General features: G+C 43.8%; 1 protein-coding gene across 5 annotated transcripts; it reads right to left on the bottom strand.

Annotated features, from left to right (window-relative positions):
- IL17RA (interleukin 17 receptor A) lies at positions 1 to 25,175 on the bottom strand. 5 transcript variants are annotated; one of them, XM_065682672.1, is made up of 13 exons: positions 24,970 to 25,175; positions 13,996 to 14,020; positions 12,112 to 12,258; positions 10,779 to 10,903; positions 9,818 to 9,944; positions 8,643 to 8,690; positions 7,487 to 7,644; positions 6,011 to 6,088; positions 5,499 to 5,574; positions 5,400 to 5,414; positions 4,427 to 4,528; positions 3,619 to 3,660; positions 1 to 3,012 (listed from the first exon to the last, which is right to left on the bottom strand). In XM_065682672.1, the coding sequence occupies exons 1-13, from the start codon at positions 25,093 to 25,095 to the stop codon at positions 1,493 to 1,495; spliced, it is 2,589 nt and encodes an 862-aa protein (XP_065538744.1). In that variant the 5' UTR covers positions 25,096 to 25,175; the 3' UTR covers positions 1 to 1,492. The 5 variants fall into 5 exon arrangements, with proteins under 5 accessions (XP_065538744.1, XP_065538745.1, XP_065538742.1 ...); XM_065682673.1 differs by having other exon boundaries at positions 1 to 3,009; XM_065682670.1 differs by lacking the exon at positions 24,970 to 25,175 and adding an exon at positions 24,553 to 24,933.
- Positions 25,176 to 25,419: the final 244 nt, after the last annotated feature.

Raw genomic sequence — 25,419 nt, 5'->3', positions numbered from 1 at the left:
TATTCTTGTTATTTTTAATTTAAGTAATAAACCACAAGTTATAAACAAATAAAATTATAAAATACATGTAATACAGATTATCTTCTGAGATACCAGATTTTAAAAAAGCTGAAATAAAAGAATCTTAAGAATTTTTCACAAGTAAACTGGCAAGGACAGGATGATGACAAGCTTGTCTGAAAGGGGAAAGGCCTAGATCTATTTACATCTCACAGGCTGCTACCCGGTGGGCTGAACTGCAGACACTGTGATAACAAACAGGGTAAACACCAGCCTCAACTAGTCCGCTACCCAGCCAGCACTACATGGGCCAACAACTGACAGGTAACAAGCTTTACTGGTGTATTGAGCCCAAGTTTTTAAAACCACTGGAATTGATCCAGGAGCAGTAATGGTAACTGTAAGATGAACCCTTCGTCTATAAAGTATTTCACAATGGTTAACCTAAACTACCTGCGCTTGAATTTATACCCATATAAATACATTTTACACTCATTTTAGCTCAGCCTCCCCTAACTCAGTTATAATCTCCACTCAAAACCATCTGCTGAAGCTACACTTTTTTCTACTCCAGAATAGTCTTTCATTTCCTTAATTGTGTGTCACTACCCACATCTTCAGTTCAAGTCTTCCTGGTGCTAAGACATCCAAAGGCAAATAGCACTGCCGCAGTGCGTTAGAGAATAGACCAGATTCTCCTGATTCAGTAACTCTATTCAGCCCAATTCTTCTTATAACTGTGTATCTTACATAATTGCACAAGAAGCCCAAATCCCAATTTTTTGTCCATTATCCCCTCTTTCTCCCCTTCCTCCTATTGCTGGTTTTCAGGCACATTCCTCCCAGTAGGGAAGTAAGAAGAGCCGTGAAGACTCCTAATTTAAAAGTTTATCCTGCTTACTGCTCAGTTACTGCATTTGGTTTCTGAATAGCTATGGAAATGAAGTTGCAAATGAGCAAGTGGCAAAACTAAAAATCTCTATAGATACATGTATCAACCAGATAGAGACAGCCCTAACCTAGCTAGGGTTTAAGGCACGCATCTTTAACACAGTATTTATAACAAACTATTTAAGATGCGTATTAAAATGGCAATGTAAATGTTGCCATGTTATCTAAAGCTATTTTCCAAACTCTGGCCATGACTTTTATCCAGTGCAATAGAACCAGCACAGCTGTAGGGCATTTTGAAGGCACAGGTAGATGAGCCACTGCCATCCATCAGTGAGGATTCAATGTAATACATTTCCCCAAGGAACAGAACTACTGCCTGTTCTTTCACAGAGGTGGCTAGTATTTGTTGCTTCTCTCCAGCTGCTGGAAGCAGCATTACCAGTCTGCTGGGCAATCCTGTCTCCTAGCAGCAGACAGGAAGAGCCTACCAGTAAGTCATTTATGAGAACAAGGACGGTGTTGGAAATGCAGTTTCAGCACTATGCATGGTACCACCTTCCATTCTGGTACTTCAAATGAAGCAGGTTCCAGATACAGCCTAGCAGTCCTCCAAAGACTGGCCAATGTCCATCACCTCCGCTGGACACTCCCAGTCAGAGCTCCGTTGAATGTCCTGGAAAAACAGCTGCTGCTGGAGGCTCTTTAGACTGTTCAAGACCTCTGCAGAGAGTTCATGGAAGACCCCCTGGTTTTCCTGATCCTCCTCTTCCTCTTCTTCTTCCTCCTCCTCCTCCTCCACAAGGTCATCAGGAGGCAAAGGAGAACATCTAGAGATGTAGCCCTGGTCTGACTGCACTGACTGTCTTTGGTCTTTGCATTGGTCATCAAAGACCAACTGGTGTTGCTCATCAGCCTCCTCTTGGCAGAGAAATGGCCCTGAAGGAATGACACTCTGCTGATAAAAAGAGTACATAAGTCCATTCAGATGGTGTCTCAAGTTGCCAGAGAGGTTTGCAGGACTCTGGTAATCTATTGCTGAAACTTCAGAGTCATCATGGAGGATGACGTTATTCCTCATTGGAATGCTTGTCTCCAGAAGAGGAACTCCTTCCATACAGTCCTCATTACTCAGCACTTGCTGGCCAAGTATATTCCTATCTTCCATGGAAGAGAGTGGCTCTACTACCTGAACTAGAGGAGCCTCATCCATAGGAAGGACGACAGTCTGAGAAGTCGCATCCCCACGTGGATTAAGCTGAGGTTGCAGCTTACAGCCTCCACTTTCACCTTCATGCATGTGTAGGTTGATGACATAGGAGCAGTTAGGGTCAGGCTCCCGTAGGTGCAGCTGGTGTTTCACAATTCCACCTGGTTCATTTAGCAAGGTATCCACCTGGCTCTCTCTGTTTAGGGACAGAGACTCTTCATCATTATCCAAGCAGATGGTTTCGCTCTCAAACCAGTCTGGGTGCTCAGTCTGCCAATTCTTGAACTTTTGTACTGCCTCTTTCAACTTCCTCCCACTAGGGGTATCAATGTAGTTATCAGCTGTGATTTCCTGGATTCGATGGATGCGCCCAGGTTCAAACTTCTCCAGATCCTGAATCCGAAAATAAATATCCTCAAACTTGTTCATCAGTTGGTACCTGGATGTGACATTGAACAGATCAGGTATATCTTTCTCACTACTTATCCCCTCAAAATAGCAGACTATATACATTCCAAAACAAGCTGGCTTCTTGAAATCTGGGAGGATCAGATTCAAGGCTGGGGTGAACAGGTCTCCCATTGGCTTTTGCTGATCTTGCTTGAGACACACAGGCTCACTCCCAAGCATAGCCTGCCATTTGGCTTGGGTGCCACGTGAGCATAAGATGATGATCTTAGAAGATAGGTCTTCCATTTCCTTCTTCTGTCGAGTAAGCCAGGGTAATGGCCCTAGCTCTGAGATCTGATGATCTTCCAGCAGATCTAAGGCTACAGCGGTGCCACAGACTGTCATCAGAAACTCGGCAAACTTCAGCACCACATCCACATACAGCAGGTGATCAGCAGAGTACACAATCCAAACCTTTCGGGGCTTCAATGGTGGCAGAGGAAGGTCAGTATATGGTGCTGCTGAAAGACAAAAACATGTTCATTTCAGCCATATTTCTGAAATTGTAATGGTGCAAGTCAGCAGCAACCAACATAGGACAATATTAACAACAGATTATAGGAACTACCAGTTCTGAAGCTATTGTGGCATCATATGCAGGCAACATCTCACTGTACAAATTTAACATAAAAATCCAGACAGTGAAGCTGTGATTTATAATAATGCCTGAATAGTGGAATTTCACCACACAAAACCAACACACCAGATTCAAGAGGCTTGCAGATGTAGCTATATTCCCTGCTGGAGTGCCAAATGCACCCACCCCAAAACAATCTGATACTGCTATGGCTTAGATGATTAACAGAGTTTCTTTTGCCACTACAGCATCAACTCCATCAAAAGCCTTACCACTTTACAAAGCAAGTATCTCCCATTAGGCAAACATGGCATTCCAAATTCCATATACAAAGTTTGTTTTAGCTCAACAGGAAGATCCTAAGGCTACCATTTGGTTATGGGAAGCACCTATAGAGCAGCAGAGCCTATGAGAGCTCCTTCTGGACAACTGTGTGAGACTTCCAGAAAGCATTACATGTACTTGATTAAACACAGGCAGGACGTCTTACCAGTTTGCAAATTATTGCGGTTGCATTTTCCTCGCCAGTGGCCTGGAAGAGAAAGTCACTGTCAGTTCTGAAAACATGAAATAAGATCATATCCTTAAAATGACACCACCTTCCAAACAGTAAGTTAAAAAACTCCCATAATCTTTAATTATGCAGGGATAAAACCATGGAGAGAGAGAAGCCTAAGGAAAAAAAAAAAAAAAAGGAATAAAGACTTTTCTACAGCAGATTTTGCTATGTACTTCACTACATTTTTACCAACCACCAAGTTGCACAGTTCCAATGTGATAACTGCTTCATGGTTGCCACTCAATGTCAACCTCTGTGCCCTGTCTCCCTTCTTACATCTTAATTGAAAAACATTATTTAAGCTCAAAACAGCATTAAAATAATATTTGTACAGATTCTGGGAGACGGGAAAGATTACAGTCTGGACAAATAGGAAGCTTCTGCCCTGCAGAACTCTTATGCAGTACAGGAGAAAAAGAAACAGATAAGGTATCTGAGGTAATCTGCAGGAAACAAAGGACTGAACTATGAAGTTCTTTTTTTGCCTCATAAACTCTGTAGTGCTATGAAAATAGAGTATCAGCGCATAACCCACAGAAGACTTTGCTTAACTGTGTGGATGGTATTAGGATGTTACAAGTCCTGTGATGTAAAACAGAAGAAAGTATTTACATAGCCATTACCTCAGTGGCAAGACATCAGAACAGCAAGGAAGAAAATAGGAATAAGAATAGGTACAGAAGTAGAACAAAATAGTTTTAGCATTAATTGTTTTCTTCCTAGCTGGTACGAGTCTTACCTGCTCGTTTTTTGGTCATACATATTATACCTGCTATGACTGATCCCACCAGTAACACACAGATCCCAGTGATACACCAGTAGAGCCACATAATCGTATCGCCTGCAGTACAAAAATAGTGCTCAGACATTGCTATAAACAAAACAGAGCTTCACCAAAGAACAGAAGTTTCTTGAACAGCAGGTGCCAAGGGAGAAGGATCCTGGCTCTGCCTAAAACCACAGATAGTCCAGCACTTCCCCCTTACAACATAACACACTTCTCACACCAAATTTCTGCTTTCATGATGATGCTCTACACCATAAACTTGTCCCACAGAGAACCATATGTGCAGCACACTGAAAACACAGATCAATAACCTTCCTCTAAATAGCAATTTTTACCCAGCTTTGACAGGCATGCCTCCCATGTCCTGCCTGTTCATGTAATCCACCTTAATCTGAAAAAAACCCAACAACCCAACAAAACCCCCACCATTTTGGATGATGTATTTTTTCAATCTACAGGCGTTTTTAAATCTTGGGCAAACTAACTCCTTACAGGTGTCGTTGCAGCCAAAAAAAGATGTCAAATCACTAAGCACATGATTTATCTTGATATTCATAAAAATGAATATATGCAAGCTATTATCTCTAAAGCTGTTTTATATTATGCAAATTTTTTAACACTGAGCAAAGTGACAGAAAGTATTTTATATTAAGCCTCTTCTTGTCAAAACTGTTTCTCAAAGAATTTTGTGCAAGTGAAGTATGCCTAAAAAATTGCTCTTTAAGGTTCACGCTGCATACAAATACTTGCCTTGAGAAATTATGGTGAAATCATGAAACTTTTAACACAGTTCCTTCTGAGCTCAGTGTTACAAGGAGATATTTCCTGCCCATTGGGTCATTCCCAGGGAGGATCTTTTGTTATTCTATATGACAGGAAAAGAGCAGCAGAAAAGGAGTTTCAGGGTACTGGAAGAACTTCTTACCTGGTGGGTCTGTACCTGCAAAAGACAAGAGTTACATTAAAAGATCAGCTCTCATCTGTAAGACAATAGGAATCTAATTTACAGAAAAGGAGTTCTCACTTGGAGCTGGTGAACATGGGATGAAAGCAGAGTGTCTCAGGCAGTCTGTGCCACAGTTTGCAAAAAACGGCTGAATCTGCAGTTGAAATAAATTCAGAAAATAGAAGCTATTGTTAAAAGCAATTCTGTACTCCACTTTATCTTCCCCCTGCCTCAATATTCCCCATATTTTAGCACAAGGACCCATAATGCCCATTTCCCTTCAGCAAACAACATCAATCAAGATTTCTACACTACATCAAGAAGGCAGCAAGCTCCTGAGGTTGAACACTTGCCATTCCCCCTCCACAGTCCACAGTTTGGCAACCCTATACTAAGGAAAAAACACTGTCTACAGAGAATACCTATATAAAAAAATATTGTTCTCTCAGCCACAATAATTTCCCTGATACAGATAATTAAGGATTAGCGAATCTCAGAACAAAACACTCTGCAAAACCCCCGTAACATTCCTAAGCTGCTCACTGCATTGTGGGTGAAGGAAAGACACAGGGAAAAGGGCAAGATCCTACCTGTATTTTGTAGTTGCAGCAAGCTCTTATGTTTTTCTCTATTTTGATAGTGACATTCACTTGCTGTTGTAGTCCACCCTGCAGAAATCAGGTGTAAGTTACAGGGGAAGGAAGAAAATTAACTGAAAGCCGGAAAAGAAAAGGAGTCAACATGAGAATATAGAGTGGTCCAAAGCAGCAGAAATTGCTTCTTTGTTTAGGAGAGGAACAAGAAGCCCACAAAACAAAACAGATAAATGGTCTGGTCACCACCACTGCAGGTGTCCAGCATGACAGACCTGGTAATACCTGGTAATTAAGACAGCGGGCTAAAGTTGCATAGGTAACAGGAAACAATTAAGGATGAACACTGTATAACTGCCATCATGTTAACTTAAACTTACACTTTCTTAACAATGTAAATGCCTTCATTTATTTAATGTGTAAGCATTAACAAGCTTCCTCTAATTAAAACTGCTGTCAACACTGCTACTTCTGACACTCTAGAACAGGCAAAATAAGCTGCCCTTGTTACCTGCTGTACACAATTTAAAAATATTCTTTACAATGACTAGCCAATACATACTCCAAAATGACATATAACCAGGGAAATATGTACATCAGCTGTGTCAGTCATAATGTAGTATGTATCAGTGGATGCAATATGAAGGAATTTAAGTGTGAAAGGAATGGAGAGATTAAACAAACTGGACACCAATATATCTGCCCTGCCACAAGGAAGGGTGGAGACTGGTACCAAACAGTCAGCATTTTTCCTCCCTCGGATGCCTGAAGGGGAACATTTCTTATGTCAGAAGATAATTCTGGATCTATTTTGAGCTTCTCAACAACACAGGCTATAAGATCTAGAGGAATTTATTCTCAGTTTGGCTGAAACATCTGTTATAAACCCACTCATTCTTAATCTAAAAAAATAATTCATTACCATCCCCTGCTGCCATCACATTTGATAAACTACTTAAGTGATTTATTGAAATTTTGCACCTCCGTTTTGGTTGATTTTTTTAGTCTTAACCCACTGGCATTGGCTTGACAAAGGTAATAGAGCCCAGAGAGTCACCTATCAAATTGCAGGTTTCATTACAGATGTTTACAGATTGCTCCATGCATTATAAAACCTCTTTTTTATCTTTTATCCACCAACTTCCTGAAACAGAGTTCCTCTTTCCAAAGGCAATTAAAATTCTGTGAAAGTAATTCCTTGCAAATTGCTGTTCAAGTGCATTTGTTACACCTTCTACATCATGATGCCCCATCCCTGGCAGTGTTCAAGGCCAGGCTGAACAGAGCCTTGGGCGACATGGTCTAGTGTGAGGTGTCTCTGCCCATGGCAGGGGGGCTGGAACTAGATGATCTTAAGGTCCTTTCTAACCCAAACCATTCTATGATTCTATGGCTGCAAGTCTGTGGTTAGCAACCATTAAAGAAGCACTCCTCTAAAATACCACAGAAGGTATCATTTAGGAAGGTAATTACCTCAGTGAAATCACGTGTGATCATTTTACACTTCTTCTCATCCAGGAAACTGGCCACATGAATTTGGTACCGGGCTGACTCCACCCATGGGTTAAAGCTCACAAGCAGAGTTGTATCATCTAGACTTTTACCTTGGATCCTGGGCTCCCAGAAGCTGCCTGGAAATAGTGCAGATATGCCAAAGTTTCTCAAATGTCAGAAATATTCCCAACAGAGCACCCATGTCTATGTTAAAGTAAATTCTCCATCCTATGAGATATCTCTCAGCCATCTGATTCTTAGAAAAATAATAACTGAGTGGTACAGGAATAGGAACAGCTCAACTGGGTGCCTCTGAGGAGGGACAAAGAAATTCCTGGGTTTTTATACCCTTACATTTTATGCACCTGACCATCACATACTGTTCATATGCCTCTTGGGCCTATAGTTCTGGTTATCCTCATCCATCACCAGGTTCGTCCGTTGTCTTGAGTGGGGGGCCATAATTTAGTTTTTTTATCTCTTTGGTTGTTGCTCCTTGCTAACAGATGCAACTCCTTTATCTTCTAGTTTGCACTGGTCTCAAGGCCTTCATTTACATAACTAAGCACAGGTTGTAAATTAAGTTCAGCTTTATCTAGGTGAGAGTTAGCCGCTTGTGGCCTAAGGATCCAGAAACTTTAGCTTCCCATGCTAAACAAAACCACCCAGTCAAAAACAACTCAGTTAAAGGAATTCGAACTAAGCAAGCTGAGAGAGTTGGACTTGTTCAGCTTCGAGAAGAAAAGGCTCTGGGGAGACCTTATAACAGTCTTCCAGTACCTAAAGGGGGCTGCAAGAAATCTGGAGAGGGTTTTTTAATAAGTGTATGTAGTGGCAGGACAAGGGGAAATGACTTTAAGCTGACAGAAGAGAGATTTAGATTAGACATTAGGAAGAAGCTTTTCATTCTGAGGGTGGTGAGACACTGGAACAGGTTGCCCAGAGACACTGTGGATGCCCCATCCCTGGCAGAGTTCAAGGCCAGGTTACACAAGGCTTTGAGCAACCTGGTCTAGTGGAAGGTGTCCCTGCCCATGGCAGGGAGGTTGAACTGGTCTTTAAGATCCCTTCCAACACAAACCATTCTGTGATGCTGTGGAACTTCATTCACAACATCTAGCTCAGATATTTTTACCTGTGTTTATACATGGTATGGTTCTTTTCATCAGAGAGTCCTTGCAATCTGCAAGAAAGACCACAAGTGACTAGTCAGAAACACTATTTCCATTTAGGAAAAAAAAAATCCTATTTTCTTATCAGAAGCCAGACACCACCTAACCAAACCATCCTTGATGGAGACCTTTTGTCAATGCAGCAGCAAAATATTGCTGCAGAATAGTATTGGTTTCCAATGTATAAACTAGACTCCCTGTGATGTTATGGTGCCTTCTTTTTTTCCAGAACAAAGATAATTGATAAGAAAAGAGTAAAGCCATACAATCTTATAACAGGAATATTTGACAATCCTTGCTAATGTAAGACTTGTGCAGAGAGGGTCATAGTAGAATTAAGACTTCATATTGATCTCTGGGCCTTGTGATCATGCCACAGCAATAGATTTCTCCAAAAGCACTCTGCCCCAGGAAAACTATGAGGCTGTAATCTTTCTTGATCCTAAAATACTTTTCCAAGTTTATAATTTTCTTTGCTTCACTTAGCAGATTGGCTCTGCTGTTTGTGACCTTCATCAGTCCAACCCAGAGTCCAATATTTAACATTTAGCAGTGTGGGATTTAAAAGTCTCAGCTTAAATTATGTCTCTCCTCCCAGGTTTAGACAAAGGAAAAGGCACAAGTCCCTGCTTAAACAGTTGAAAAAACCCACTGCATATCTTAAATTTCCCACTTTCAACGGTGGAATATTTACAGTGCCCCTGTAATTCACCTGTAAGCTCTAATCAGCAAAGCTCCCTGCAACTGCTGAGCTTGACACAATGCGTTAGGTTTCTGAAGAACAGTGAAGGATAAAAGCTGGGAAGTTCTGTAAGTGACCAGGTGTAAGAAAGGGTAAGAGGGCTGAAACCCAAGTGGTCCCTCTCCTTTTCCAGCTCACATTGACTGACACACCACACACTTCATCATTTTATAAAAACATGTTGACAACCATAAACAAGTTAAAAAGAAAATTATGGAACAGTTTAAGTATTGAGTGCCAAACATTCACAAACCGGTCAGTGCAGCCAGAAGGCACTGCAGATGCCCAGCATCTTTGGAGAAAACAACAAAAATTCTTTTCAGTTATAGGAAAATTTTCACATACACACAGAGCAGTCTTAAGCTCAAGACCTAGAGTAAACTAGACATCTCTTACCAGGCACTGTGAGAGACGTGGACTTGTAATTGTAGTCTCCAACTACCCCCAGTTTGGGGAGGTGGTAGACAGTAACTTGGTACGTCTGGCCAGGTTCCACTTCAAAACGGTCAAAAGTGAAATTCCACTGAAAACAAAACACATTTACAAGGACTTAAACAAGAATGTTTTTCTATAAAGACATTGCAAGTAACAGCTAACTTGGCTGACTTGTTCCACTATGTTCCCTCAACCCATGTGACGCTTTTTCTGAAGCTTGACTATTAATAAAATGGAACTCATTATTAAATATATTAACTATATTAAATGTATTAGTGCTTGGTTTGTCCCAAAACCTTCTGTCTGGAATGAGGAATGTACAGTTATATTTCTTTGGATCTTTGAGCTGATACAACAGTCTTATGGCAAACAACTCTGTGGAGTTTTGACATTCTAAACTGAAAGGAGATTAGGTTAAAATATGCAGCTCAGACTGTTCATATGGGGAGTTGTGGATGCTCAGCATTTTTCTGATGAGTTTCCTAGCCTTAGTGTAAGTTGAAGGACCACCTCCAAGGTTGGTGCTTTCCTCCATATCAAGAGAGTCCAAGAAAGAAGGGGAAGTAAAGGCTGAGTTAAAAAGGCTAGAAGTGGCACAGCTGCCAAACAGAAGGCAAAACCACCTACAATTATTTACTTTAAGCAATATCTGGAATGATGACAAGTGCTAGGCACTGAAAGCAACAATTCTTAACACCTGAAGAATGGCAAAAGCGAGAGACACGAAGAAAGCAGCTCATACACAGTTTCACACAAGTGTAAAACGAACTGGAAATGACAGCATGTCTCAAGCCCAGTATCTTGATTGCTTTCATCAACTCTAAGACTCTGTATTTTTTAATAGATAACCTTGCTGTATAATGGTGAAAGCAGAAACAAATACATGGGCTAAAAAAAGCAGGTTAGAGCCCTTTGCACTCACCCGGCCTCCATCCGGACGGACCTGAAGTGTCAAGTTGTTCTGAAAGTCAAACTGGGCACAGATCTGTCGATTGCTGTTCACTTGCATCACAGCCAGCTCTGCCCCTTGGAGATACTGGATGCTAGCTGCAGGCACAGGGACAGAGAAACGTATCTTTGTTTTTCTGTCATCTGCATGTGCAGAGGTTGCAGCCCCCACAGGGATTACAACTGTGCCTAGTCTTGTCACAGTCTTATTTCTTTGAAGCCCTGGGGGTCCTAACACAAAGATAACTGGCCACGAGAAGTGAGCATGCAGGGCTGACTAACAGCACCTTCAGCTTAAAGGTTGTCCTGCATGGCAAGAGATCCATCTGTGCAAATGAAAGGGCAGAGTAGATGGCAACTTCATTCACTCAGACACCCTTGCAGTTCCACAAGTTCAGTGTTGTATCTAGCTCTGACTCTTAAGACTGTTTCATGCAGTTTGGGCACCAAAGCAAACATGCTTTTATTTTGGTACTGACAGTCCCAGTGAGAAAGTTTATAACCATACCTACACAAAATCACTAGGTTACCTGAAGTCACATCTGCTTCTACACTACAATAGCTATACCAAGATAAACAGCCCTCAGACAAGGCCCTGCAGAAGGAAGAAATGAACACACTTAATTCTGTCTTGAATCAGTGCAAAGCCATGGACAAGAGCATGGAAGGGAAATATCATACACTAAGAAACATTCAAAGATATCTGGAGAGTGAGAAAACCTGTTTTATTGTTACTCATTCAGGCTCCAGCAATGAGGTAATTATTCCTTTATCAAGACATGTATGTATAGGAAACCTAAGTTACAAGGATCAGATTAGCTGAAATGGGAGGAACTTGCACTGGGTTACCAGTACATAATTTATTTGCACGCTCTCATATTAATTCTCATTTATTCAGTCTGTAGATGTAATTCCCCTGAACGTGACTGCTGCATTCATCACCATGCCTTGAAAAGGCAATGCTTGCAGTGCAAACCTCCATTCTTCCCTCAGTGCTGTGGTAAAGCTGTGGGCCACTTGATTCCATTTTTATTTGCTTTTCCCATTTCAAATGTCATTATCCCAAACTAGTGGGAGCATCCCGAGCTCTTGAATACCCAGCACACCCAAAGCCTCAGTTCAGTCATCAAGAAAAATCAAAACAGCATCTCCCAAAGCAAACAAAATGAAGTAGCCAAACTCCCAAATTCAGAGGTCTGCTTTCATAACTAGATCAGTAAGAGACTTCAAGTCATAATTGTTCTCCCTGTCCTTACTAGACCACACCTAAATCCTCTGCTCCATATTCACATTAAATCACCATTTACCATCAGTGGCCACCTTCCATTCTATCCGAAGCACAGGGAGCAGTTTTCCATCCATCTGACGGAAAATGTCAGAAGAGACGTGAAGACTGCTTGGAGCAGAAGGAGTCCATGTGCGAATGTGCAGCCAGCTCACCTCCATGCAGGTACCTGTCCAGCAAATAAAACCCACCATTTAGAATGGGGCTGAGGAAGCTCTGCTTAGTTGCAATTATGGTCTGCCCTTTAGGTCAGGGTTACTCAGAGGGCAAAACTGAGTGACAGACTGCTCCACAGTTAAGGCAGTTTTCAGCACAGAAGTACTTTCTAAATTGCCTGTAATATTCTAAACTCGTTCCAGTTAGTTACACTTCCTCTTTTCCTTAAAATCTATTAGCAATTATCACAGTCAATATAGTCAGGTTAGACAGGTCAAGTAAGTTTACTCAGTATCGCCTGCAGCAACTCATACCTTGCTGTTGAAACAGACCTATGTTAGAAAACTAGTACTAATTTCCAGCCTTCCAATGGTAAGAAGTCTGTCAGATACTCAGGGAAATTGTTCCAATAGTTACTTTGTTTAAAAAAATCACTTCTAATTTGAATATACATCTGAGTTCAGTTTCCCACAACTGCTTGTTATGCCTCTCCCTAAATGATCTACTTAGACCCTTCTAAGACATTTGACTTATCAGAGCATACTAAAAACAGGATGGTCAGTCCCCTCTGTCCAAATACACTTTCAGTCTTTTTTGCTGGGTCAGTGATGGGAACAGTGGAAAATGGGCACTATTCCTTCTTGTGACAGCATGGATTTAGGTTTAGGAAGTAAACAGACAATCCTCAAATGCTCATTTACCAGAAAACAGCTATAGAAAATCTGGCAAGATTGAAGTACCCTTCAGAAAAGAGGGTACTATGCATTAAAAAAAGAAAAACCTCTCCCCTACAGCAGAAAAATAATAATTAGGCAGAATTTAAACCAAATATTCAAATAAGGTGGCATTTTAACAGTAGAGCTGTAGTTTGGCTTAGCTGTGTTTTCAAGCTGTATTCCAATGGCCACCTGCCAGTTTGAAATATGATCCAATCCAATCCTACCCAATCCCCCTCCTGCCAAAAAAAAGTTTAAAATCTGGTTATTTTCAGCAGAGTCATCTCCCTGATCTAGCAAGCATGGCTAAAAAAATACTCGTACCAGTACAGTACAGTACAGGGTTGGGCATTGAGGCAGACATGAGCCTGCTTATAACAATGACTGCAAGGGAAGACCAAGAAGTTCTGCAGCAAGATCCACACACCTCTAAGTACCAAATGGACATATGGAGAACATTACCCATAATTATACTAAAGTGTTTCCTGTGCATGTCATTGCTAAGACTTGAACCCGTACACCTGATGCATCCAATATATTTCCTCAGAGGGATGTAAAGTAACTCTAGAGTCCTTTTCCAATTCATAGGATCATTAATGTTAGGAAAGTACTTTACGATTAAGTTAATTCAATGGACTTTATGCCCAGTACTTTACATTAATTGCTTTCAGCTTTATACCCCTTTTTTAATTCTAGTTCATATGTTAGCTTTTCATCAAGTCTTATCATAGATACAATAGCTTGTAATGAATGTTACTGACAAACTTGTCCTAAAATTCCCAATTCTTTAAAAATTTACCAGCTTTTAATAGAAACTTAACAAGTCGTGTTGTGCTCCACCCACCCCACAAGTCTACCTTAAGAAAGACTTAGCTTCCCATTCCTCTTTTAGCTAGAGCTGATTATGGATCAAACTGGAAACTTCCAAAGCAAGGCATGATAGCAGTGCTTCACGTCCTATCTCTCCAGTTCTAGATGGAAGAACTTGCTGTGTGATTAATGAGAAAACCACAATGAAGGAAAATATTACTTACTGTTTCTGACAACGCAGTTTAAATCCTGTGGGGGAGAGACACAAGAACATTATTCTCAGAATAGAAACTGGATTGACAGCAATTTGCTTCTGCTTGGTGGCAGGAAGAAAACAATTTAGTGAATAACAATGCACACAAACTGAAAGAATCAACCACCAGCAAGCATTGCACAAAGTTGTTAATCAGAAAACCAAAGGACACGGGGTTATCAAACCCGTGCACACCTGAACTGCATATGCGACAGTAGTAATTGCAATAATGGAAAGACATTGAGAAGAACCAAAAATGCAAGATGATGATAGTAAAACCCTGCCAAAATCCAGGACTGTGAAAATAGAAACCAGTGTGACATAAAAGACAGCTTGAAGTGTTTGAACACCATTGCTTTAAGTTACTGCTACCCAGCAGTGATCACGCTGGTAATGCCGCAAGGTCTAAGCCCATCTGACTGGAAGCGCAAGCTCTGTGCAGGTAGGTTTGACACTGAAGTACTGGGTTTCGCACTGCCTGCTGCAGAGCACCCCAGCACTGCAGCCTGCCCTGTGCTGGCACAAGCATGTCTGCGACCACGCCAGCAACCTGGCTACAGCCTGAAATTGACTCAAGGAGAGGAAGGAAGAAGGTCAGCTGTGAACCAGAGCTTCTGCCTTTCTGCACCTCTGCTCCTTTTTGTATGGGAGAGGCTGGGAATGTACCACCAGGCCTGAGGAGCAAAGTGGCCACTGCTCTTTCACAGCTGTGCTGGCTTTTGTCTGCTTGCAGCAGGGCAGAACTGTATCCTGCTTTTAAAGAAGTCCTAGTGAAGGCAAAACACCTCATCAATCAATAAGCTTCCTATTATTTGAAAGAAATACAAAGTATAAGCAATCAGTGAAGTGTGGTATCATACAAGTTGTCCCAAGCAACTGATTTCACATGTGAGCAGAGTTCTACTGGCTATGAAAAAAATGCCTTGGACATTGATGCTCATATTTCAGCTAATGCACCCATGTTCCTATAAGCCTTGAGCAAAAGCAGGCAGATTTGGCATTAAGCTCCTCATGCTCATACAAAATCATAAAACCTGAAAGTCTCTTGCAGGCTTTTGTTACACAAGTCAAAACAATACACAGGTATAACTCCAGTCTACAGGCACCCTTCACAAGAAACAAACCCCTACTACAATAAGCAGTACTACAAATGTACTCAAGATATAGGTGTATTAAAAAGAAGATTCAGTGCAACAGCCAATTTGTGTAATACTGACCAACTTCATTATCATTTAGGAAATACTGAAATCAAAAGGGAGGAATCTGCCTTATTGGCCACCCTTAACTTCTAAGTACACACAAATCTATATAATACTTTGCCTAAGAACTGAACTTTGGAGAAGAATTGTTTTCTGACCAGCCAGCTAGCAATGTTATGTTTTTCAAAATGAAACAATCTTTGGTGCACTAAGTTAGGACAAAGGCAACATCCCATAGTCAGAACAAATATTCTGATTACTTTCCACTGTTAAACAAGTTTTTTTATATATAAGGAGGGAAGTGGGATGAACAGCATTACACTTAACCTTTCCCTGCCCTTCTCCCACTCTGTTCCTTTCTCCCCTGACCTCCAGGGATTAGGTGGTCACCTGCAGGAATCATCTGTCTTCCTCCTTATTCTTGCAGTGGATCTCGAAGTTTTCAACTCACTGTTGGATCCCCAGCCTCACTGCTAGGTTGTGGCACTTACAACTTGGCTGGCTGGGAAACACCCAAACCGGGTCTTGCTAGATGCGAGTTTTGGGATAGGTAGCCCCAAAAGCTGTGTAGCACTGCTCTGCCTGGGGCAGAGGAGCTCTAATATAGCCAACAGCAAAATAAATCTACAAACTTAATGTCAATATGTAAGGACATGTATGAAGTACTTTTCACTTTCATCTTTGTTGTGCTCAAAAGCTCAAACCATAGAATCATAGAACAGTTAGGGTTGGAAAGGACCTCAAGATCATCTAGTTCCAACCCCCCTGCCATGGGCAGGGACACTTCACACTAAACCATCCCACACGAAGCCTCATCCAACCTGGCCTTGAACACCACCAGGGATGGAGCATTCACAACCTCCCTGGGCAACCCATTCCAGTGTCTCACCACCCTAACAGGAAAGAATTTCCTCCTTATATCCAATCTAAACTGCCCCTGTTTAAGTTTGAACCCATTACCCCTTGTCCTGTCACTACAGTCCCTGATGAAGAGTCCCTCCCCAGCATCCCTATAGGCCCCCTTCAGGTACTGGAAGGCTGCTATGAGGTCCCTACGCAGCCTTCTCTCCTCCCGGCTGAACAGCCCCAACTTCCTCAGCCTGTCTTCATACGGGAAATAGGCCAATCAACTTGATCAATTTGAATACAAATACCAATTTAATCTGAACTGCAATTTAACAAGTATACTGCACCTAATTATTGCAGCCAAATCTATAGACAAATCTTCCATTGAGTATTTTAGATCCCATCAGACTTAAGAAGAATTGTATACAAGTATAATTAATAGAAATGTTACGAAACTTTCTACCTCCCAAATCAGGTCATGTCCCACTGTAACTAAAGTATGTAAAAGCAGATTAAGATAGTAAAAAAACCAAATAACCCAAAACCTTACTCCTAATGTAATTCAAATGCTTAATCAGACTTTCTCAGGTAAATTACTTTGCCTGACAATGCCCCTTGCACAAACAGGTGTAGTAGTTTTGTCTGGGATGAAGTTAATTTTCTTCACAGCAGCTGGCATGATGCTGTATTCTGGATCTGTGACCACAAGAGCATTGATAACACAGGAATGCTTTAGTTATTACTGAACAGTGCTCACACAGTATCAAGGCCTTTTACATTTCTTGTACTACTCCCCTCAAGCAGATAGGTTGGGGGACACAAGAATTTGGGAGGGGGCACAGCCAGGACGGCTGACCCCAACTGACCACAGGGATATCCCAGACCATACAATGCTGATCTCTCAGGGGAAAGGAAGAGGAAGGAGGTGACAGTCAGTGTTATGGCATTTGTCTTCCCAAGTAAGTGTTGCACATGAAGAATCCCTGCTTTCCTAGTGACAGCTCAACATCTGCCTGCTGATGGAAAGTAGTGAATGAATTACTTATTTTGCTTTGCTTGCATGCACAGCTTTTGTTTTACCTATTAAACTGTCCTTATCTCAATCCACAAATTCTCTTGCTTTTTCCCTTCCAATGTTCACCCCATCCCTCTGAGGCAGAGTGAGGGACTATGTAGGGCTGAGCTGCTGGCTGGGTGAACCCACAACAGGCAACAAAAATGACTACTAACCATGTTTTTTTTTGTTTTCAATTTAATGATTTCTGTTAAAACCTATCACTTACTACCGAGTCTTTTTGTCCTGCTCTGCTGCAGTTATCAGTAATTACTGTAAACTGCATAATGATAAACCCCTTATATAAATTATACAGCATTATTTGCCTGAAGAGCAGCAACAGATGCTCTCATTTGAGTGCTGGTGTTTCTGTTTATTAGCAGATAAGACACGGTTAAATGAAGAAGTGCTGCATTTCCCCCTCTTTTGTTTTATGATCAATATTAGTATTGAACCAACAAAGCACATAAATGGATTCTCTCTTCCTCCAGATCTATTCTCTCCTATAAAGTGTTCACAATGATGTTCTCAGTGTCCATGAGACTGTGCCCTGACATTCATTAAAAAACCAAGATCTTAATCAGGAATTATCAGTTAGTTTAAGTAGGATTCAGAACTGGAACTTGACAATGAAGGTATCTCTTACCTTTCAACACTGGGTTTCTACAGGGACAAACAACAATAGTTTGTGTGTCACCGCTCCCCAACCTGACAGGATTTTCAAGGGGCTATCTACAAATGTTTTCTTCCTATCCCACACTAGCTTGTTTACCTGCTGTGCCAGTAACCTTTTTCTATGCATAGCAGACTGTGTTGGAGTGTTTTAAGCTGCCACCATTTAGTCAAGTATTTAGCAGGTTTACCACAGAAGGGGCAGAGGGAACCTCCCACCACACAGGAGTCTGCAGCAACTCAATTGTTGGTCTATTCCCTTCCCAGTCCCCAAAGCAATACAGGGATAACCTAACAGCAAAAAATGCCCAGAAGAACAATCATCCATCAGGGAAGACATCACTATCGGCATAAGGAAGCAAAGGTAACAGAAAGAGAAGGTAAAGCAACAAGGCAGGCTTGAGATGTAACAACCTCAAAGGAAAACCCATGAAAACCCTCATTTCCTTTTTGGATACTGCCCAGGTGAACTGACTGGGCTGCCGATGAGGGCACACTTTTATACTAAGACAGTGTAACTCCAGAGAATGACACCCAAAAGCCAGGAAAAATATTCAAAAACCCCCAAAACCCAACCAACACAAACAAGTTGGTTCTGCAGTACAAAAAGGCAACTATATGCAGATTTGCACTGGCTACCTCCTCAGCACCAGGGGTAATACTTGCAGGTTTTCCCTTCTAAAGGTCCAACCAGCCCAAAGCCTTATCTGATGCATTGGCTCATTCAGAGTGCATTAACAAAGCTGCGGTCAGCAGAAGTACTTAACCTACTTTCCCTACTTAAGCAAGCACCAATTTAGATGAGACAATAGAAATAAAATTAGAGCGATGGTTGTTTCTGCTCACCCACATAAAGCTAGAAGCATGTAAGAAGCATTGACAGAATCAAGACATGTCGGTCTGCACACAACAGACAAGCAGGCAAATGGGAGAAAGAACTCTGCAGAAAAGCAGAAGATGGAGCCCGCAGCCAGGCAACTGCTCTGCAAGTTATTACAGAAGGAGGTTAAATTGAGATGTTCTCTTCTCACCAGCTTTCTACTGCCCAAAAAGCAAAGGTACAGACATGGGAAGCATAAATGAGAACAAGATGATTGTGAGGTGATGCCCAAAACTAGTATTAGCAGGACAGGCACAGTCAACTCTTCACGTTTACTTGCCATATTTTCACAGAAAGCTAAGCAACTGTTTCTTTCACTCTTTTTCGTTTTTTCTTTTTCCTCAAGAGTTTTTTTGCTTTTGACATGAAAGAACAGACCATATGCTGTGGAGAATCATATGAAGCTGAAATAAAATGGGAAACTGATTAGCAGCACCAGTCATAATAATTCAGTTAAATTAACAGGCGGTCAAGATTCTGCAGCAGGATGCTGTAGTAACTTGCAAGAAATGGATGTGAGCTGGGCAAGCATCCAGTTTTCCTCAGCACTGAAATGAAAGAGCAGCTGCTGAACAGGAAGGGCTCCAGTTTTCCAAAATCTGCCTCTCACCTGTGAGCCATTCTATGTATCTTCCAAGGCTTGGCCAATTTGAACTTTACTGCAGTTTCCCTTTCCTGATTCCATAGTTAAAAGAAGCAGAGATCAACAGGACACGAATATGTTACAGAAATAACTGTTGAAAGATTATTTGTTTAAGGCTGATAAGAAACAACTATCTTTTACAATACTGTTTTGATTTAAGCTTTTTCTCTACAGTTGCTAAGTTCTTTCTCTTGCCTTCACAAACATTCTCAACAAAATCAAAGCAAAACTCAGAAGTTGAAGACTCATCGCAAAAATCCATTAAAAAATCATATTTTCATAGCTTTAATTCCTAATCCTCTACACTGAAGCTTGGTAGTTAAGATCACTAACCCTTTTTGTGCCAAGAAGTCCAGAAACATTCTAGCAGCACTAAGTGTGACTCTGGTTTACCATAGAATCATAGAATAGTTAGGGTTGGAAAGGACCTCAAGATCACCTAGTTCCAACCCCCCTGCCACAGGCAGGGACACCTCGCACTAAACCATCCCACCCAAGGCTTCATCCAACCTGGCCTTGAACACTGACAGGGATGGAGCACTCACAACCTCCCTGGGCAACCCATTCCAGTGCCTCACCACCCTCACAGGAAAGAACTTTCTCCTTATATCCAATCTAAACTTCCCCTGTTTAAGTTTGAACCCATTACCCCTTGTCCTGTTATTACAGTCCCTGACAAAGAGACCCTCCCCAGCATCCTTATAGGCCTCCTTCAGGTACTGGAAGGCTGCTATGAGGTCTCCACGCAGCCTTCTCTTCTCCAGGCTGAACAGCCCCAACTTTCTCAGCCCATCTTCATAAGGGAGGTGCTCCAGTCCCCTGATCATCCTTGTGGCCCTCCTCTGGACTTGTTCCAACAGTTCCATGTCCTTTTTATGTTGAGGACACCAGAACTGCACACAATACTCCAGGTGAGGTCTCACAAGAGCAGAGTAGAGGGGCAGGATCACCTCCTTCGACCTGCTGGTCATACTCCTTTGGATGCAGCCCAGGATACGGTTGGCTTTCTGGGCTGCAAGCGCACACTGCAGCCGGCTCATGTTCATTTTCTCATTGCCCAACACCCCCAAGTCCTTCTCCGCAGGGCTGCTCTGAATCTCTTCTCTGCCCAACCTGTAGCTGTGCCTGGGATTGCTCCGACCCAGGTGTAGGACCTTGCACTTGTCATGGTTGAACTTCATAAGGTTGGCATCAGCCCACCTCAAAAGCATGTCAAGGTCCCTCTGGATGGCATCCCTTCCCTCCAGCATATCAACCGGACCACACAGCTTGGTGTCATCGGCAAACTTGCTGAGAGCGCACTCAATCCCACTGTCCATGTCAGCGATGAAGATGTTAAACAAGACCGGTCCCAACACCGATCCCTGAGGGACACCACTCGTTACTGGTCTCCAGCTGGATATTGACCCATTGACCATAACTCTTTGTGTGTGGCCATCCAGCCAGTTCTTTATCCACTGAGTGGTCCATCCATCAAATTGATGTCTCTCTGATTTAGAGACGAGGATGTCGTGTGGGACAGTGTCAAACACTTTGCACAAGTCCAGGCAGATGACATCAACTGCTCTACCCTTGTCCATCAATTCTGTAGCCCCATCATAGAAGGCCACCAGATTGGTCAGGCAGGATTTCCCCTTAGTGAAGCCATGCTGGCTGTCACCAAGCACCTTGTTGTTTTTCATGTGCCTTAGCATGCCTTCCAGGAGAATGTGCTCCAAGATTTTGCCAGGCACAGAGGTGAGACTGACTGGTCTGTAATTCCCTGGGTCTTCCATTTTCCCCTTCTTGAAAATGGGGGTTATATTTCCCTTTTTCCAGTAATGGAAAATTCACCTGACTGCCGTGATTTTTCAAATATGATGGCCAGTGGCTTAGCAACTTCATTCACCAGCTCCTTCAGCACCCGCGGATGGATTTCATCAGGTCCCACGGACTTGTGCGTGTTCAGGTTTTTAAGATGGTCTTGAACCAGATCCTCTCCTACAGTGGGCCCAAGGTCTTCATTCTCACAGTCCCTGCGTCTACCTTCTAAGACTTCGGTGGTGCGGTCAGAGCCTTTCCCAGATAAAACTGAGGCAAAGAAGTCATTCAGAACCTCTGCCTTCTCCAAATCCTGTGTAGCCAGTTCTCCCGAGAGCTTCCTCAGGAGGCCTGTGTTGTTCCTAGTCTGTTTTTTGTTTGCTACATACCTGTAGAATCCCTTCCTGTTATCCTTAACATCCCTAGCCAAGTTTAATTCTAACTGGGCCTTAGCCTTCCTAACCTGGTCCCTAGCTTCCCGGACAACATCCCTGTACTCTACCCAGGCCACCTGTCCTTGCTTCCACTTTTTATAAGCCTCTTTTTTCCTTTGGATTTTCCTCAGCAGCTCCTTATCCATCCAAGGAGGTCTCCTGGCCCTCCTGCTGCACTTCCTTCTAGGTGGGATGCAACACTCCTGAGCTTGTAGCAGGTAATCCTTGAATATCAACCAAGTGTCTTGGGCCCCCTGCCCTCCAGGGCTATATCCCATGGAACCTTACTAAGCAGGCTCCTGAAGAGGCCAAAGTCTGCTCTTTTGAAGTCCAGGGCAGTGAGCTTGCTGCACACTTTTCTCACTGTCCTGGGGATCTCAAATTTGACCATCTCATGATCGCTGCATCCAAGGCTGCCCTGGAGCATCAGATTCTCAATGAGCCCTTCCCTGTTGGTGAGCACATCCTCCATGGCAAAAAGATGCCACAAAGAAGAATGAGAGAAATCAGTCAATAGCAAGGCAATATAAGCACATTTGTAAAGGTGGACCAGGAAAAGTCTTCCTCAGGTGCACCACCATTGCTCATGAGAGCTGTTTCATCCATTCTTTGCCAGAGACTTTTAGTGAATATCCATCAAGCTAGCAAGACAGATTTCAAAGCCAAACTATGTACACCTATCCAGCTCCTTAAAGATGGCAGAGTTATAAACACTGCATTCCTCCAGCACACCGAGGCATGCCATGCAGTGAAACAGTTATGGCCCAGTGACTGCACACAGTGATTAAAGACTTGATGGCGAACAACCAGATGGATATTTAAGCTGTGGGATAGTTTTACCTTGTATGTAGAAAAACAACCTCAAAACAACAAAACATGAAGCCTACCTCCCTGCAGATGACATATTCAAATATTAGTTACTAAAAGGAACCATATTTGCAGCTGTGCTATTGAGCCTTACAGCTGAGCATATTTGATGGAGTGGTGGTAAATAAGCCCCATTAAGTGCATTTGTTGGTATTTTAATAGGATAAGCTGTTAACAAGCCTTTAGTTTTACTTTCACAATTTACAGGTGTCTACCAATATCGATACAACACTTTCCCTCCACCACTCCATTTTCAAAACAGCCTCCACCACATGAAAGGCCTGCTGAAAAAAACCCCACTGTTGCTCACCCTGACTTGCTCTGAAGCTCAGCAACAGCAGCATGAGTGTGGTGGGTTAAAAAAGGAAGTGGGTCTCACCAACTGTGCTCAGCAACAGCTTCCTTTTTGAACCACGCTGCTGTCACTCATTGGAAGGGTTACTGAATCGTCCTCCAAAAACAGTTCAACTGACAGAAAGGGAAGGGGATATTGTCTTCAACTGTCCTAGCTTCAGTTGATGGTACTTGATTTCCTGTTTGCATCAGCATCTTCACAACTGCTTCTAAAGAGGCTGCTTGTGGGTTTAAGACAACTCATTTTTCATAATACTGTTTGCATTTTAGAAAATGGCTTATTGACAGAAAAAGCCAAAGTGCAGGCTTACACATTCACTGATTTACAAACACACTTCCTTGGTCAAAGTCAGTTGTCTACTGGTGAACCCCTCCCCATGTTATCATGGTTCACGTTCCCTAAAAAGCCAGAGGTAGAGCCAAGAAGACAAAGTCAATCAAAGCCCAAGCATCCAAGGACTCAAACTCTATAATGTATTACTCTCAAGCTCTGTGTGACTAAATGTTTGGGCTACCCATGGTTTTGTTAAATGCCTAAGCAATACTGTAATGTCCTCTTTCCCCTTTGCTAAGATTCTGCATTTTTTAACTCCACAATGCTCAGCCTAAAGTAAAACTGCAGAAGTGGTCCTTTTTCCTGGGTATTTTTAAATAGGAGTGAAGGCAGCAGGGCAGAGGTCAGGTGAAAACAGGGGTAAGCGTACGATCAAACATTAGAAAAGGAGGCAGCATAGACAAAGGCTAGGAAATGTGTTCAGGAAAAGATTATAGAAGCTTTCATCCCAAAGGACACATTTAGGCTGATGTATGTCTACAGCCCCATCTGACTGGCTGCTTCACTAGACTGCTGAGAATGCATTATGACATATAAAACTGTCTAGCTTAGAAGACAGCTGCCCATTATCCTGTTTATACATACACCACTGCTACTAACAGAAACAAAAAGCAAAGCCAAATGTCTTCCCCCTTCTATATACTCTTTACATGTGTCTTAGACAACAAAAGACCCCAAACAAAACCAGAACAACGCCCCAGAAGAAGAGAGACCACCTAGTTGTTAATACTTTGGGGTGCCAAAGTTAGCTCAGGTTGCTTAGTTCACTTTTTACAGACACCACTCTGCACCTCTCAATCTATATCCTCTCTGGCTGGTTTCTCAGGAAGAAAAGATAACCAGCAACCTGCCTACAAGATTTCAAGTACATGTAATGTTTGTTTACCTATTCCTTCGGTAGAGATTCCCTGCTTCCTCCTCAAAATCCTCAGCTGCAAGGAAGAGGTTAAAACACTGAGGATATTAGGCAACCTCAGCTATTAGCAAAGACTCACATCCTGTGCAGTAACTTCAGGCAGTTTTAGCGAGCCCAGCTCCAGCCAAGGTCCCTCACAGATGTTAGTGACTGGCACTTCCCGGCACTCATCAACACGGCCAGGCTAATTCTGCGGTGTTTAGAATTAGGGTTTAACATGAAGTTAACACAGCTGTGCGCTACATACAGTTGCTTTGACACATATAGCCCACATCAACCACAATCAATCCCCCAGACCGTACAAAGCCAAGGACCCGGGGTTATCCGAGCACCACAGCGCTCGGATGGGGTCAGCAGCAGGACCAAGGAGCCACCGACCTCGGGCCGAGAGCTCAGAGGAGTCCCGTCCGCGGCCACCTCCTGCCCGGGCAGCTCCCCCCGCCTGCGGACCCCGCTTCGGACGGGCGCTCGCCGCCAGCTCCGCGATGGACGGACGGAGGAGGGAGGGAGGGAAGGCGCCAGAGCTCACCCGCCCAAGGCTCTGCCTGCGGACGCAGGGCCAAGGCCGGGAGCGAGGCGGCTCCGGGTCGCCTGCCCCACAGCCCTTGCTGCTACCCGCCCGGGAGGGAGCCGAACGGGCCCGGGCTCCCCGCCCGACAATGCCTGTCCCGGGAGAAGGAAACCCGCCGCGTCCCGCACCCCTACAACGGGACAGCCGCTCTCTCATCCCGACTTCCAGCCGCCTCCTCTTCCCGGTCCGGGCCGCGCGGGGCCCGCCCCCCGGCACACCGGCGGGTAGCGGCCGCTGGCGGCGCGGGACACGGCAGGAAGCGGGACCCCGCCGCCTCGCCAGCCTTGCGGCCGGGTCCCGTCCGCTGCGAGCACCGCGGGGACGCCGCCAGTGTCTTGCCCGAGCTCCCGGCGCTGCCGACTCCGCCACGCTTACCGGCTGGGAGCAGGTGAAGGGCGGCGCGGCACTCAGCAGCAGCCGCAGGGCCACGGCGCTGGGCGGGATGCGGAAGACGAAGAGGAGCAACAGGGGCAGCCACCGCCGCAGCTCCGCACCCGCCATGGCCCGGCAGCCAGCCGCCGCCACGAGCTCGGCGCTTCCGGGCTCAGACCTGGCAGCGAGGCGGTGCCAACCCTCACCTGAGGAGGGGCCGCCGCGGCGAGGCGGGGCGACGGGCAGGGCAGCAGAGCCCGCCCACCGCGGCCGCGGCGAGGGCTGGGGTTTGGGCTGGGGAGCGGGCTGGGGAGCGGAGGGGAGAGGAGGGGGACGGGACGGGGCTGGGCTGGGCTGGGCTGGGCTCGTCTCGGTCCCGACAGTGGCCTTCTCGCCGCTCTTCTTCCGGTTGACTCTCAGCCCCGGGTGACTCCTGACGGGAGTTAGAGACGG

The sequence above is a fragment of the Lathamus discolor genome, chromosome 1 (assembly GCF_037157495.1).
Source record: "Lathamus discolor isolate bLatDis1 chromosome 1, bLatDis1.hap1, whole genome shotgun sequence".
NCBI lineage: Eukaryota > Metazoa > Chordata > Aves > Psittaciformes > Psittacidae > Lathamus > Lathamus discolor.
The sequence above is the reverse complement of the archived record's forward strand: the minus strand, read 5'-3'. Positions and strand labels throughout refer to the sequence as shown.

Bases quoted from the DNA above. Each gene is read 5' to 3' on its own strand.
- IL17RA (XM_065682670.1), bottom strand. From the start codon at position 24,750: ATGAGAGAGCGGCTGTCCCGTTGTAGGGGTGCGGGACGCGGCGGGTTT. The intron at 8,691-9,817 runs GTAAGAGATGTC...TCTTTCTTGCAG, and splicing joins CACGTCTCTCACAGTGCCTG to ATTGCAAGGACTCTCTGATG. The intron at 5,575-6,010 runs GTAGGATCTTGC...TTTCAACTGCAG, and splicing joins GCTGCAACTACAAAATACAG to ATTCAGCCGTTTTTTGCAAA.